We start from the raw sequence: 14711 nt of genomic DNA on the forward strand, positions 1-14711 counted from the left end.
TTTAATGAAGGATCATCAACAGCCTTTCGGCTGTACTCACTTTTTTCACTTTTTTCACGTTTAGATAATGTGCCTAAACTGTTAGCTTGTGTGTAGCTGGTATTATTGATGGCTGCTTGTTCCCAGATTGTGACTATGTTCTCATAACCAATGTAAATGATGGCCAAAACTACAAACATAAAGCCCAAGCTATATAAACCAGAAATATCCTTTTAATTCCTTGTTTTCTTTCTTTCTTTCATTGTTTGTTTTTCCTCTCCTGTCTTCTCCAGCGGTTTGTGAAAATGGCTGTCTTAATGGAGGACGTTGTGTTGCTCCCAACAGATGTGTGTGCACCTACGGCTTCACCGGGGCTCAGTGTGAGAGAGGTACAGTCATCAGTGCCACACTGCAGTACTCAGCATTTCTCCTTACTCATCTTACATCACACTGTCTCTGTGCTCTACAAATGTGATTTGATGTTGAATGGCGGTTGTTTTTTGTGACTGAAGATGATTCCTTCTTAGTAATGCCAGTGGCTCCAGGAATGTGGTTTGTTGTGGAACATTTGCATGACAAGCTTGAGCTCAGAAATGACCATTATTTTCCACATCTGCTCTAAAACGACGTTCTGGGGAATGTAATGTCTTTCTAAATGTGCGCTGTTTGTTAACTGAAGACCTCCCAACCTCCTGTGGTTGCTCTCTGGCATATGTGAGCAAGCTCCAAAGTATACAAGCACACGCAAAGCAAGGGCAGCATGCGCTGTGTTTGTGAGTGAAGCGTACTCATATGCAGGTCTGTGTGTGTGTGTGTGTGTGTGTGTGTGTTTTGTGTATGTGCTGGGGGTCTGTGGTGGTGATGACCTGTAGAGGTCAATGTGGTGACCTTGTAAAGCTAATATTTGGATTTGCAGCAGAGCTCCTAATTAGTAATGTCCCTTTTAACGAGGCCCTGCTTCAGGAGCCTGTCAGTGAGGTTTGCCTAAGGATTTGTCCTTTGGTTTACTTTAGTGTTTTCTTCAACCCTGCAACGAATAAGACACTATCTGGTTGCCTGGTGGGTTAACGCCAGGCCTTATCTGCAGAAGCACACTTCTACGTGTTGTAACTTTGGTTTCCACTCTTTCCTGCGGAAGCTTGGCCAAAGAGTTTGTGAGACTGTAGAGGAATTCAAATGAAGAATTTTATTTTTCAACCCACAGTATCTTCTAGCTGTTCATACTTTTCCGGTGAACACAAGGAATCTCAGAAACTCTCTGCTGTTGTGTCTTGTGTAATGGTTTCTGATGAAGAAATCATGTACGGGTAAAGAATTCAACCACATTTGGTTTTAAAACTTTGATTTGCCATGTAAGGTGACAAGCATGCAAACTGTCTGCTGCTTTATGAATGGTGGTTTCTTGTCTGCTATGAAACAGGCAGACTTTTTGTTGTGTGTGTGTTTGTGTGTGTCTGGGAACAGCTGCTTGGAGACTAACTTCCATTTTCAGTCGTTCATCTTAACAAGAGTATATTGTGCCGGACAGACGTGAGGTATTCATTTGTGTCATTGTGTGTTCACGTTTCCATGCTATCCAAGATTTTGATATGTCTGAACTGGTCAGTGCAGGGTGTTAATGTAGTATTCAGCAAAAATGCTGAATATATATTCTCTGGTTCCAGCTTCTGAAAGGTGAAGATTTGTTGCTTTTTCTGTTTTGTGTCATTGCTAATTGAATATCTTTGGGTTTTGGACTCTTTAAGCTATTTGAAGATGTCATGTTAGGCTTGGGGGACTTGATAGGCATTATTCACAATCACATTTTGTCGCATTTTATTGACTGATTAATAAAAATAGTTACAATAGATTGATCAATAATGAAAATATTCTGTATTTTCAGCCCGGAAAGTTATCAGTTATTTGGTCCTTTATTTTGCAAGAGAGGTAGAGAAAGTAGGCCAACGAATACAGTGGCATTTTGGGTTAAGTTACTTTCACTGGAATTTCCTTGGCTACGATCCATCACCTCCCAAGGGAAAGACATTGTGCTCGCACACAAACACAAGCACATATATAAACTACATGTGCACACACATCCATGCACACAACCCCACACTGTTTTTAATGCAATTTACAGAACTGTACCCTATTAGGCGTGATCTTATCATATTAGCACGAACAAGGTTTTCCACAAACACATGATCTGACCAGAGGAGATGTAGCTGCACTCAGGACTCAGAGGTTTTCTTGGATATGGAAAGATCCTGTTGCTATCATGGCTCAACATGAACACATCACGACTGCAGAGCTTTGTGACTTTGAGCTATATTGCCAAAGTGACTGATGGTCTGCTGACCAGTGGTCCCACCACCAGGCACAGCTGACGGCAGTGAAAATGCAGCCTGGTACTTCAACGTGTTCTTTGTTGGTTGCAAATGTGATTTAGGTTGGAATGTGGGATTGGTGAGATCCAGCCACACTGGTGCTAATCGCACACAGGGCTCTTTGCTTCTCCTGCAGAGTCATTCAGCTACAGAGCAATAAAGTCAAGCTTTTGGTGTGACGCAATTGAGTTCACTTGGGATGGTGGTGAAACACTGGCCTGAAACATAGTGACACGTGAGTTACACAGTCAATAAGTCAGCAGTCACTGACTTTCCCCTATTAGGGTCTGTTCTAGCCCAATGCGAACCTCAGTAGATAGATAACCAAAAGTGTGTGTCCTGTGTGTGTTTGAGTGCGTGCTTAACTTGTTAGTCCTGGGAGGATGGAGAAATTTGCTGACAGGCCAATAGGGAAGGCCCCACCCTGATATAAGACCAATGCATGCGCACATATTCTGCGTAAGGATGCTGTGAGCATCACCAAGTGGCAGAATAAGGGAGGGTGGATGTGAAAAAGGTGGGCAGATTTTTGTGTGGGTGTGTGCAAACATTTTGGAGTTAATCCAGGAAACTCTTTTGACCCACTTCCCAGCGGGCTTCCCTCCTGTTCACACCGAGGCTGTTGTTGTGCGTAATCTCACCGGTCACTAAGGAAGCCAACATCTCTATTGTGTTCCAAAAGTAACTGCACCTCTGCACACACATGAAATCACTAGCTAATGAGAGTCAAAACAAACTACCTGCTCCCATATTAAGATGCAAGTTTTCAGAAGCAGCTAACATAATTGACGTGTTTCCAAAAGTAGAGCAGTAAAGCAAAAACAAGACAAAAATTTTTCTTTAAAAAAATGTTTTGAGGTCATCTCTGGCTAGACTGTGGATGAGGGGTTGGGCCATTGGTTGAGGTTCTGTGTGTGTGTGTTTGAGTGCATTTATGTGTGAACACGTGCGATTGCTCCCAGATGTACAGGACATGGGTGGATCCCCCAGCTGTATGCAGTTCACAGAGAGACAGTAAAATGACAGATGAAATGACACCACTTTCACCCTAAAGCCGTCCGCCTCTCCCTGTTTACCTCAGCTGACTGTTTAGGTGCTGCGCTTGTATTTGCATTTTCATGCTCAGATCTTTGTGTTTTTAGTGCTTCCTCTCCTCCACAAACAGCTGTAATAATCAGGAATTATGTCAGATGGATTATGTGTGGCAGCCCAACTGTAATTACGCATACATCTTACAGTGATGAAAAGAAACACTTGAGTTCTTTACACAGTCTGCTGTACTCAGTTTATATGGGCGCCATGCAAAAACTTTCCATAGCTCCTGTAATTGATTTTAAGGTAAATCACATAATGTAGGCTTTGAGTAGCTACAGAAGATACCTGTCAAATGGTTTGGTTTCTTGTCTGAAAGCTTAAACATTGTTGAAAGCAGTGGTGGAAGTATTCTGATCCCTTACTTAATCAGGCATGTGACTGGCAAAGGGCAAAAAAGCAGGAAAATATACTGAGACCACCCGACACCCCGATTAAACTGGCGGTGGCTCTAACATGGAAGGTAAAGCAGGACCCATGACAATAAGTTATTTAATGGATGTGTTGCAGTGGGAATCAAAGACAAGGGTCTAATCCACTGCACCATCGCAACCTCTCTATAATAATTATTATTTTGTATTAATTTTTTACCAAACTCCAACAGCTAAATGTGCAACATGAAACATGAAATAATTGAGTCTATAACTAAATAATGTAACTACTAACTTCCAAATTAGTTCAGTTGAAGTTAATAGATGATTTTTAATGAATAAGAGACAGCAGCAAAGGTTGTTGCCTGTTTAAGACCTGGTGGCCTGACTGTTAAAGAAACACTTATATTATTCAGGAAACTCAAACAGCTGATCAGTCGCTATCTGTTGGAAACTGTAGGAAAAAGTTTGACATTTCAACTCTGGCAGCGGGCGGGCGTGTGCCTGAGACGAGAACGACCGCGACAGTTTAACAGGATCGCGCCAGTCACACAGAAGCCGTTGCCATGGTTACCTCGCTGAGCGCTCGTTTGCCTGTCTGTTGATGAGGAGCGCAGAGCGACCCGTGTGAAAAGGCCTTATATAGCCTAAACCTTGTCACAACCATTCACAAGAAATTAATTAATAACGTGCCAAAACCTTTAACCAGATGTGTCCCTTTACTTAGGCCCACTACTGGGTGATAGCCTATTATAACGCCACTCGCTCCCGATGAGTCCAAGCATCGCTGGCAGCAGCGGACGGAGTTTCTCTCTGAGTTTCACATTGCTGTGTTGCTTTAGCTGATGCTTCAATTAGCCTAAGTATAAATGTAGAACTGTTCGCGATTGAAAACTTTACAACGGACAACAATGTTCTTTGCATCTTAGACTGTGACACAGTAATGGCAATAACGTTACTTACAGCTGTCGAAAATACCTCTCTCTCCCTGTTCTCCAGCTGACTTTAATAACATAAGGTCCAGCCGCGGTCGGTTTTCATCCTACCTGTCAAATAGGAAGTTTTGTGTGTCTGTAAACAACTATGTCTCTTCGTTCTGTCCAGTTAAATATGGTGTGCCTCAGGGGTCGGTCTTAGGACCATTTTGTTTTCCTTGTATCTGCTTCCCCTTGGACATATTATCCATAAACAAGGTATTTCTTTTCATATTTATGCTGATGACACACAAATGTACTTGTCCGTCAGATCCACAGACCCTGAAATGCTGAGTTCACTTACCGACTGCCTTTGTGAAGTTAAAAAATGGATGTCAAATAACTTGCTCCAGCTGAACTCAGAAAAAACAGAAATCCTGGTCATCGGGTCCCAGCAGATGGCAAAACAAATACTGCCGTCTGCTGGTTCCCTAGTAAATCACATTAAACCTGTTGTAAAGAACCTTGGTGTCTGGTTTGATAGTAATTTAAATTTCCAGCAGCACACCACAAAGCTTGTTCAATCATGTTTTTATCAACTTAGAAATATAGCATCGATCTATGTTAACTTTTAAGGACACCGAGACCATTTTACACGCCGTCATCTCATCACGCCTGGATTATTGCCAACAGCCTTTTCACTTGTTTAACCCAAAAATCTGCTGATCGACTCCAGACTGTCCAGAACTCGATATATATTAAATATGACCACATTACCCCTATTTTAGCTTCACTACACTGGCTCCCAGTGTGTTTTAGAATTGACTTTAAAATTTTATTGATCACTTTTAAAGCTCTTCATGGCCTCTCGCCTTGTTATATTTCTGATCTTTTAGTCCCATACACACCAGCACGTACCTTGAGATCCCCGGGCAGAGGTCTGTTGTCTGTTCCAGAGTCTCGACTGAAAACTAAAGGGGACAGAGCGTTTGCTGTCAGGGCCCCGAGGCTCTGGAACAGCCTGCCCGAGGAAATCAGGTCGGCTGAGTCAGTGAACTCTTTTAAGTCCCTTCTTAAAACATACTTTTGTAGGAGAGCCTTTCCCGATCTTATTTGACTTTATTTTATCCCTTTTATTTGGTTCTATTTTACTTATTTATCTTAAATGTGTATTTTGGTCTTTTCAATGTTTTCTTGCTTGTATTGTTGTCTTTTGGGTATTGTATTGTTGTCTACGCACTTGTTGAAGCACTTTGTAACTTGTTTTTGAAAAGTGCTCTACAACTAAAGATTATTATTATTATTATTCACGTCAGGGATGGTGCGTTCAGTAGCGCACCGTTACTTGGATTAGTAACTGTAATAATACAACTGTTTTGGAAATAGTAATCCGTTACATTACTCTTTACTGGGCAAAGTAATTTTGCAGTAGGTCTATTACTGCCCAACACATTACGTACCACTGATGTGCGAGAGTGCCTGTGGTACACACTGCGCAGGTGTGGAATTGGCAGCTGAGCGTTAACGAACATCCTTGATACTCAGAAGGGAAGAAAACTTTACACACGTCAACCTAGATCCTTTCTATTTCACTAGGCCAGGTCCTGTACCCCCCCCCCCCCCCCCCAAAAAAAAAATCTGTAATTTTTTATTTATTACAGATCTGCATGATTCACGTGCATCACATTTCAGGTCGGAAAATCACATCCCTGCTTAATTCAAAGTAAAAATACAGCAATGTTAAAACAAGCCATTATAAGTCTTACATTCAAAATTTGATTTAAATAGAAAAAAATGTAGGTAAGTATCATAAGTAAAAGTTGCAGCCCCTTTAATGTTGTTGAGTTACTGTTACTTTTACTTTTAAAGGAATAGTTAGACATTTTGTTAAACATAATCATTACCTTAGATATTTAGAATCATACCACTCACAAATGTGTCTCTTAAATATGAAGCTGGAGCCAGAACATGGCTAGCTTAGTTTAGCAGAGCCTACAGACTGGACACAGGAGGCAACAGCTAGCTTGGCTCTATTTGAAGGTAAAATAGTGTAAGAACAGGGGGTTATGTGCATATTTTGGAAAATACTAACCTTTAGACAGAGCCAGGCTAGCTGTTTCAAGTATTTTTGCTACTGTATGCTAACCTAACCGGCTCGTGGAGGTAGCTTCATTCACGCTGGAAAGACGTAGGATCATTTTTCTGTTCGATATCTGTAAGAAGGCGAATAACCGTGGGCCTATTTCTCAAAATGTTGAACCATTCCTTAAACATTGTAACATTTTAGGTTTAGGTTATGTTACAATGCTTCATGTCATCTGAGTTTAGCATGTGTTATTTAGCATGCAAGTTATTCTTGAAAGTAGTAAGTTCCAGCTTTCTGGTAGCTCTCAAATGACTGTAGTGGATTAAGAATATTTCCCTCTGAAATGTTGTGGTGTAGAGGTTGCCCAAAATGTAAATACTCAAACCTCAAAACTGTACTTCAGTAAATGTAGCTAGTTACTTTCCACCCTGAGTGGAACGAGAAGAAGACTAAGAATCAAAAGCATTCGGTCTCCAGTAGAGCCTGAGCAGGAGAGAGTGAGAAAGAGAAGGAGAGATGACCCAGTTCTGTTTCACACAACGCTGGTGCCAGAGGCATAGAGACCGTAGAAGCTGTGGTGCACGTGACGGGTCTGGGCTGGGCCCTGGTCCACACGGGAAACGCACAATGTCTCGTTTGTTTTAAATGACTGCGCTGTTGGAACTGGTCTCCCTCTTTCCTCTCGCTGTTTGTTGTCTGCCGTGAAATGTGGAAATGATTTTTGCCTTTGGATCACGTCCAGATTCTACTGGGAGGGATGAGTTTTTTCCACTCTCTTTCTCGCTGTCCCTATCTCTGTTTCACCATCTTCCAATCCTTCACCTGATAAGATTCAGTGATTTTGTTAAATCTGTGGGGAGTTTGCAACTAAGGAGTGGTGTTTGGACAGAGGATGAAGTGATGGGATAGATGCATACAAGCAGCGGGATCAAGGGAATTAGGTTTAAACCAGTTTGAAGGGGAGGAGAGAATCTCGATGGAGGGACTTTCTTCACACTATTGAGCTCATATTTATTATATGTTTTTTCGTTTTAATTCTAGGCTGCTGTAGCTAGTGTGGAAATCACCTACTGTGTTCCATAGACACACCCTGTCAGCCTCTGCCGGCCTTAGGGATGATGACCTATTCCGTAGATTATGTATTACTAGAAAAGTAATAAAAATCAGCACACCACATGGTAAATGTGCCATTTTGCCTTAAAAACACAATGCAAGTAACTAAAGCTCTGATGATCATATAATATGTGCAGCAGACTGATTTTTCATTGTCTGGGTGTTCTTGCTTATTCTAGCTTTTGCCTATTGCTCTCCACAGCCGCCCACACAACTTTAAAAGGTTTTCCAGACCCCTTCCCTATCTCTGCTTTTCTCTATCACACACACATACACACACACACGCACGCACACGCACGCACACACGCACGTACAATGCACCTGAGAGCCAGACCGATTAAAATGCCAGCAACAGACAATGCATTCTTTATGGAGCATGATACTGTCTGCTCTGCAGCACTTTCATCACATATAATGTGAGTGAGTTGTAGATGTCAAGAAAAATTATATTCAGATTGAGTGTTTCTGGTTGTGTATTCCAGACAGTTAATCACTCACAGAATCAAGTTCAGGTTCTATGTTTTTCAGCATTTGCTTTAGCTTTCTTTATCACATTTGGGGTTGAAATGTTTTACAAAGTAACTGTTTTGCAGTTTCTTATATCTGAAATACTTCAACCAGTGGAAATGTTTTTTTTTTCCAAATTTCTGTTTGAATGGCTACCAAACCTTGCTGTTTTGCATTGCGTTTGTACTGAAAATAAAGAGACAAATTGTTTTCACAAAAGCAAATTCCTGCTTTGCCTCTACAGACTACCGCACTGGGCCATGCTTCGCCTCTGTGAATAACCAGATGTGTCAAGGCCAGCTCACAGGCATTGTGTGCACAAAAACTTTGTGCTGCGCCACAGTGGGACGGGCGTGGGGTCACCCCTGTGAGATGTGCCCAGCCCAGCCTCACCCCTGCCGAAGAGGGTTCATACCAAACCACCGCACTGGGGCGTGCCAAGGTAAAGTCTGTTCCTCAGTGTCTCTGTCTCTTTTTCTGTTTTTGTCTCTTTCTTTCTCTCTCTCTGTCACCCTCCCTCCCCTCTCATTTGAGTAAACTTCTGCTTCTGTTCTCTCTGCCCCTTTTAACTCCTTCTCCCTCCTTGTCTGCCTTCACCCCTCTTCCTCTGTCATCCCCTCATCTCTACCCATCATCCCCTCTCCAGAGGATTATTTCTAATTGGGTTAAATTGGGGTGGGCGGCAGTGCCTCCTACATGTGTATGGAATGCCTGCAGACCCCTGCTGGGGTGGGACTGTCAGAGTCAGTAACACGGGTCATTGGCAGTGCCACGTGGGAGAGCTCATTTCTGCTAAGACGGCCCTGTGCCTGCTTGCTCCAGACCCAACAACATCAGAATCTCTGCAGGGGAGGCGGCCCTGAGCCAGGACCCAGAGGAACATGGAGTACTCTGGGACTGCATCAGGTCACAGCCTCCTGGAGGTTTTTAGTCTTAGACCTACGTTGTAATCTGTCATATTCCTTAAATTAATTTAATTTAATCACCAATGTACCTCGCAAAATCACAGATTCCAACTATAACCTTCTATCTGACTGTAGACCTGTCCTTTCTATATTTATCTCCCTCTTTTTTATCTCTTCCTTGGTCGATTTGGCTTCAGTTTCTCTCTATTATTATATTTGACCATCTCTGTGTCTGTTTGTCTGGATTTGAACATTAAAGCAATCTGTGTCCATGTGTGTTTGTTCATCTGTGTGTTATGGTGTGTATTAATTGTATTCTTTGTATGTACAGATGTGGATGAGTGCCAGGCCATCCCTGGCATCTGTCAAGGAGGAAACTGTATCAACACAGTGGGATCCTTTGAATGTAAATGCCCCGCTGGGCACAAGTTCAATGAGGTCTCACAGAAATGTGAAGGTAAGAATCAAAGCAGCAGCCATCACATTAAAACTGTGAAATGTCTGACTTTCAGTGTTAGCTTGAATGACAGATCAGGCTAAAATAAATTATATAACGGTGTGAAAGTAGAGTTGAAAGCCATATCCGTCTAGTTGTGGTTAACTTCCCCTCAGTCGCGGTATTCTGATTGTTACTTTGTGGGGAGAGACCACACATAAGCCACTTTGCCCTTCCTTTGAAATATGTTTAATTAAATCATAGTGGCACTCAACTCAGTTCTTTCAGTAATCCTGTATAACACATTTCAGTAGTTTTTTCCCCCCTAAACTTGTGTTGAAGTGAGACTATGTAACTTTTGAAAAAGTATATACCACACCTTTCCTCCACAAATGAAATGTTGAATTCTTGAGCAATAAAATGTGCCATTGCTTAATTCAGTTCCCTGAGGGGTTTTGCTGCTACAACCTTAGTTAGTCTGGTAAGACCAGTAGCTTATGTGAGCTAATGCTAATAAAGCTCAACTTTTTATGTAAATATTGCTGAATAATACACATTATTGAGTCACTTCGCTGACTCATGACTCTTCTCCACTCGCGCTACTGTTATATTAGTTTAGCATTTTAGCTAATTGCTTACTAGTAGTTTAGCATTTAGTTTTACTCTCACTTTTGGCCACAGTGGCCACTGTTCAGCCAAAGTTAAATCGCTGTAAAAGAGCTTCTCAGACAGGTATGTCAGTGCACAACATGATCTGTCAAGACACAGTCAGAGAACATTATGTCCACATGTAGTTTTGAAAAGACATTTTTCTCTCAGCTGGGGATCCTAATTATCACCTTCTGACTGGCTTACAGAATTGCTTGATCACATTGTTTTTCCTACTTTATAATTCTTGCAACTGAGAGACTTTTTTAGTGTTTCTGGCTGAACAATCTTAAATGAAACCGTTCTGTCTGCATCACTTCTGTTCTCCCACAAATAAAGACGCACAGTTAGCCTGTGAAAAGTGTTGTCTCATTAAGACATGAATATGACAATTTCCAGACCAAGTTTAACTATTGAAACAGACATAGCAGGGTTTTGTGGCACTCATTTTCAGAGTGAAATATGTGCTATTTTATGCCCAGAAATAATTGCCGGAAAACTTCTGGACTGTGTAAAAGACATTTCAAACTGGTCTAAGTTACAGTGTATTTCTTAACAGACTTTGTGCACGATGGTTGGTGGTTAAAAGTGAACAGAAGAGCAAAGGGCCCTGCATTTAATATCCTATGACAATGACTTATTTGCATTGTCATTGCCAATATGTGCTATAGTCACTTTCGAAGAGAATCACATTTCAAGCTAGTTTTCTGTTTAATCACTTTCATCAACAGTTATGATTGCAATGCAATTTTTAGCAACAAAGAACAAACAGGAAGCATTCAATTTTTTTTAACCATGCTTGATTGTAATTTCCTCCACTCCTTTCCTCTCTGTAGATCTGGATGAGTGTTCAAACATTCAAGGTCTCTGTGGTGTAGGTGAATGCTCTAATACTGTTGGCAGCTACTTCTGCAAGTGTCCCCAGGGATATTACACCTCTGTGGACGGATCCAGGTGTATAGGTGAGTCCTCTGTTATACTGGCAGTCAAACCTCATCAAAAGGACAATTGTTTGGATTGTATTTGCTTTGGTTCATTCTCTCAGCTCAGACCTGCAGTTGAGCATAAAAGGTGCTGCCTCATTCACTTTCTTTTTCCACCCCATTTTGATTTGTCTCTCTTTATGCCTGGCACTAGGAGCAGAAAGTAATGAAATCTTTCCAGTGTTCCAGCTGGTAGAATTTAGGTCAGTAGTCACTTGCTTGTTTCTAGTTCCACAACAATGAGCTATATTCCCTTTAAACTGAGGAGGGGACGGGATGAGAGAAGTGAACTCCAGTCGTGTTCAAGTGACTTTGTTTTTTGACTTTGTGGTTGGAATAAGTAGGCATGTGTGTTGTCTTTCTGCCACTCTACATGTGTGTCATTCAATACTCCACATCCTGGGTGGTTGATAACAGTGTGCATATTCAGACAGACAAGCAAACACACAAACACAGACAATCACCAAAAATGCCTGTAAAGCTTGCAAGTGCTGCTCAGTTTGACCCAAAACAGACCAGGGAGGAATTTGGGTCAAAATAGTCCATTAGATGTACACGCACATAATCACACATGCAGACTTACACACATGCATTCATACACAAACATATGCAAACACACGCTCACATTACCCCCTCAGGAGAAGATGTTTGTGAGAAAGGAATGTCTGCGTCTTCTGCTCCAAAAAACTCTTTCCCATGCATCAACTCTCTTTTGACATTTTGTCAAACTTAACCGAGCTATAGTAGTGTAGCCTGTCAGTTTCTCCATATGAATACGCCGGATTGGCTGGGTGTGAAACAAGACATAATATATTTATGTTAATAGGGAACCTGTCTGAGTGTTAGTCACGCTTGTGCACAGTGCCAGAAACTGCAGGATGTAGGAATGGTTCTCATAAATAGGAAGTGATGACTACTGGAAGTGACTTCCATCTTCCAAATGATGGAAAATCTGAAGCAACAACAACCTTTTGATTGTACTCCTGCCAGTTTGCTCAACATCCAGACAACACATGCCATAGTCCATACAGCATGGTTAGTTTAACCAACTTCATGCTGTGTTGTTTCCCACAGATGCTCGTGGTGGGTACTGCTACGCTAGCTTGCTGAATGGGCGGTGTGCCAACCAAAACTCACAGCTGTTGACCAAAATACAGTGCTGCTGTGATAGTGGACGCTGCTGGTCTGATGGATCCACTCCTGAAATGTGCCCCATTCGTGGAACAGGTTAGGGTCACTCCCAATCACTTGGCGTTAAATATTTTGTTCTCATGTGTGCATTACCATGTTTCAACACATATTTAACCCCCTGCCGTTTTGTGCATATTTTAGAGGAGTATCAGAAACTGTGCATCCAGATACCTGATGGGAACGGTGGAGTGTTGATACCTGGTCATGTCCCAGGGAGCCCTGACCTTCCCAGCATCTACCCAGTTCCATATCCTGGTCAAACTCCAGGGCAAGTTCCTGGCCAGGTACCTGGAGTGATTCCTGGTCAAATTCCCATCCAGGTTCCAGGCCACGTCCCTGGCCAAGTACCGGGTCAGATTCCAGGACAAACTCCAGTACAAATCCCAGGACAAATCCCAGTTCCATTTCCCGGACAATTTCCGCATCTGCCTTTACACCCTCCGCCAGGTAGGCTCCTGCTTTCTACTTGTGTTTGGTGTACGTTCTTCAAAGTTGACGTGTGCAATAATAGCTTACAACTCATACTTTCTGGTGTGACTCAGTGGATGTGCAATGCTCGACCTCCCACTGGTCTTGTGTTGCCATGTTCAAAATCCTGGTTTTGAGCAATCACAACCCATTCCCTCTAGCTAACGAGTTACATATTAATGATGGAAACATTTCACTCAAGACTTTAATTGTACACTGACACAGGGCTGCTTGGTTCATCTGGGTATTGCTGTAAAGATATCCAAAGTAAATGTGAAGAAAATGTCCTTGAATGTTTGTAGACCAGACCAAGTCAAGAGTTTAATTAGCCATTTGCAAAACCTTCCCCAATAACATTTCCTCCGGAACTGTTTTACAGGGGAGTTTGTCAGAGTTTAGGCTTCACTTAAGAAGTTCAAACAACTTAGTGCATTTTTGATGATAATGATAGTGGGTCCTGCCACCTTAGTACAGTTCAAGGGGGTAGATAGGTCTGGCAATGCAAAACTGCATTCTTATGAAATGCTTTCGCAGACAGTTGTGCTTCCTTTACTGTTTTGTTTGATCATACTGTAGACTATGTACATTTTCTGTTGACCAGATATCTTATAAATTAAGATTACAAAAGAACAAAAACAGCAGCACCAACCAAAAAGATACTAAGCAGTTGCTGTGGATTTGTTGCTGTTGCATTTTATGATCTATAGATGATATGTTTCTGTGAACATTTCTGGCAGGTCCCCCTATTGTCCAAGGCCAGAATATAACCAACATGTGCCAGGCCTACCGTAACCTCTGCCTGAATGGCAGGTGTATCCCCGTGCCTGTCATTGGATATCGCTGTGAGTGCAACATGGGCTTTCGTTTGGATGGAAGAGGAGAGTGCATCGGTAAGTTTTTGACATGGTGAGGAACAAGTTCTTGAGCATTAAACTGCAGGTGAAGAACATTTTTGAACTTTATATTTGTTCTCCAGATGCTGATGAATGTGAGAGAAACCCGTGTGCACATGGAGAATGTGTGAACACCGAAGGGTCTTACATCTGTCAGTGTCCTGCTGGATTCCAGACTACTGCAACCAGGACAGAGTGCCGAGGTTACATATGCATACACGTACACAGACATGTACACCCACACTTTAAGAGGATGTATGTGTTTACTGTGCTTTATCTGTTTGTTTCTGCCAGATCTGGATGAGTGTGTGGCCAATGGTCGTATCTGCAACAATGGCCGCTGTGTGAACACTGAGGGCAGCTTCCACTGTGTCTGCAATGCTGGGTTTGAGATTTCAGCAGATGGCAAAAACTGTCAAGGTCTGTCAACTTCTGACATTTATGGAGTAGAGACATATTTTAAGGAGAGTGTCTGTAATAACCAAAGTTATGTGTAATGTTTAATGGACCATGGATCTGTTGGAGGTGGTAATTTAATAACAATAGCTGATGGAGGCATGTGCCCTTATAGGCAACATTTTAAATGATCATGCTGGTGGTTTTGTGTGTTTCAGCCCATTAACTACAAAATATGTACATTTATATTACTACCAACCCTTTTCCAAAGGACTCCCAATTGTTAATACTTACTTCTTACCTTGCAGGTATTCAGTTGTTTTCATTCATTTTAGTTGCAAACTGCAAACTTGCTTTAGATAG

General features: G+C 41.9%; 1 protein-coding gene across 1 annotated transcript in view; it reads left to right on the plus strand.

Annotated features, from left to right (window-relative positions):
- fbn1 (fibrillin 1) overlaps window positions 1-14711 on the plus strand; it is a 70615-nt gene that overhangs the window by 5194 nt on the left and 50710 nt on the right. The window contains 9 exon segments of the mRNA XM_038701350.1: window positions 273-368; window positions 8673-8870; window positions 9665-9790; window positions 11254-11379; window positions 12475-12627; window positions 12733-13038; window positions 13797-13949; window positions 14036-14155; window positions 14247-14372. Coding sequence (XP_038557278.1) covers window positions 273-368; window positions 8673-8870; window positions 9665-9790; window positions 11254-11379; window positions 12475-12627; window positions 12733-13038; window positions 13797-13949; window positions 14036-14155; window positions 14247-14372 — 1404 coding nt within the window.

Source organism: Micropterus salmoides, unplaced genomic scaffold (genome assembly GCF_014851395.1).
Source record: "Micropterus salmoides isolate LMB-PRFRI ecotype aquatic unplaced genomic scaffold, ASM1485139v1 Ms_hic_scaffold_6, whole genome shotgun sequence".
NCBI classification, from domain to species: Eukaryota; Metazoa; Chordata; class Actinopteri; order Centrarchiformes; family Centrarchidae; genus Micropterus; species Micropterus salmoides.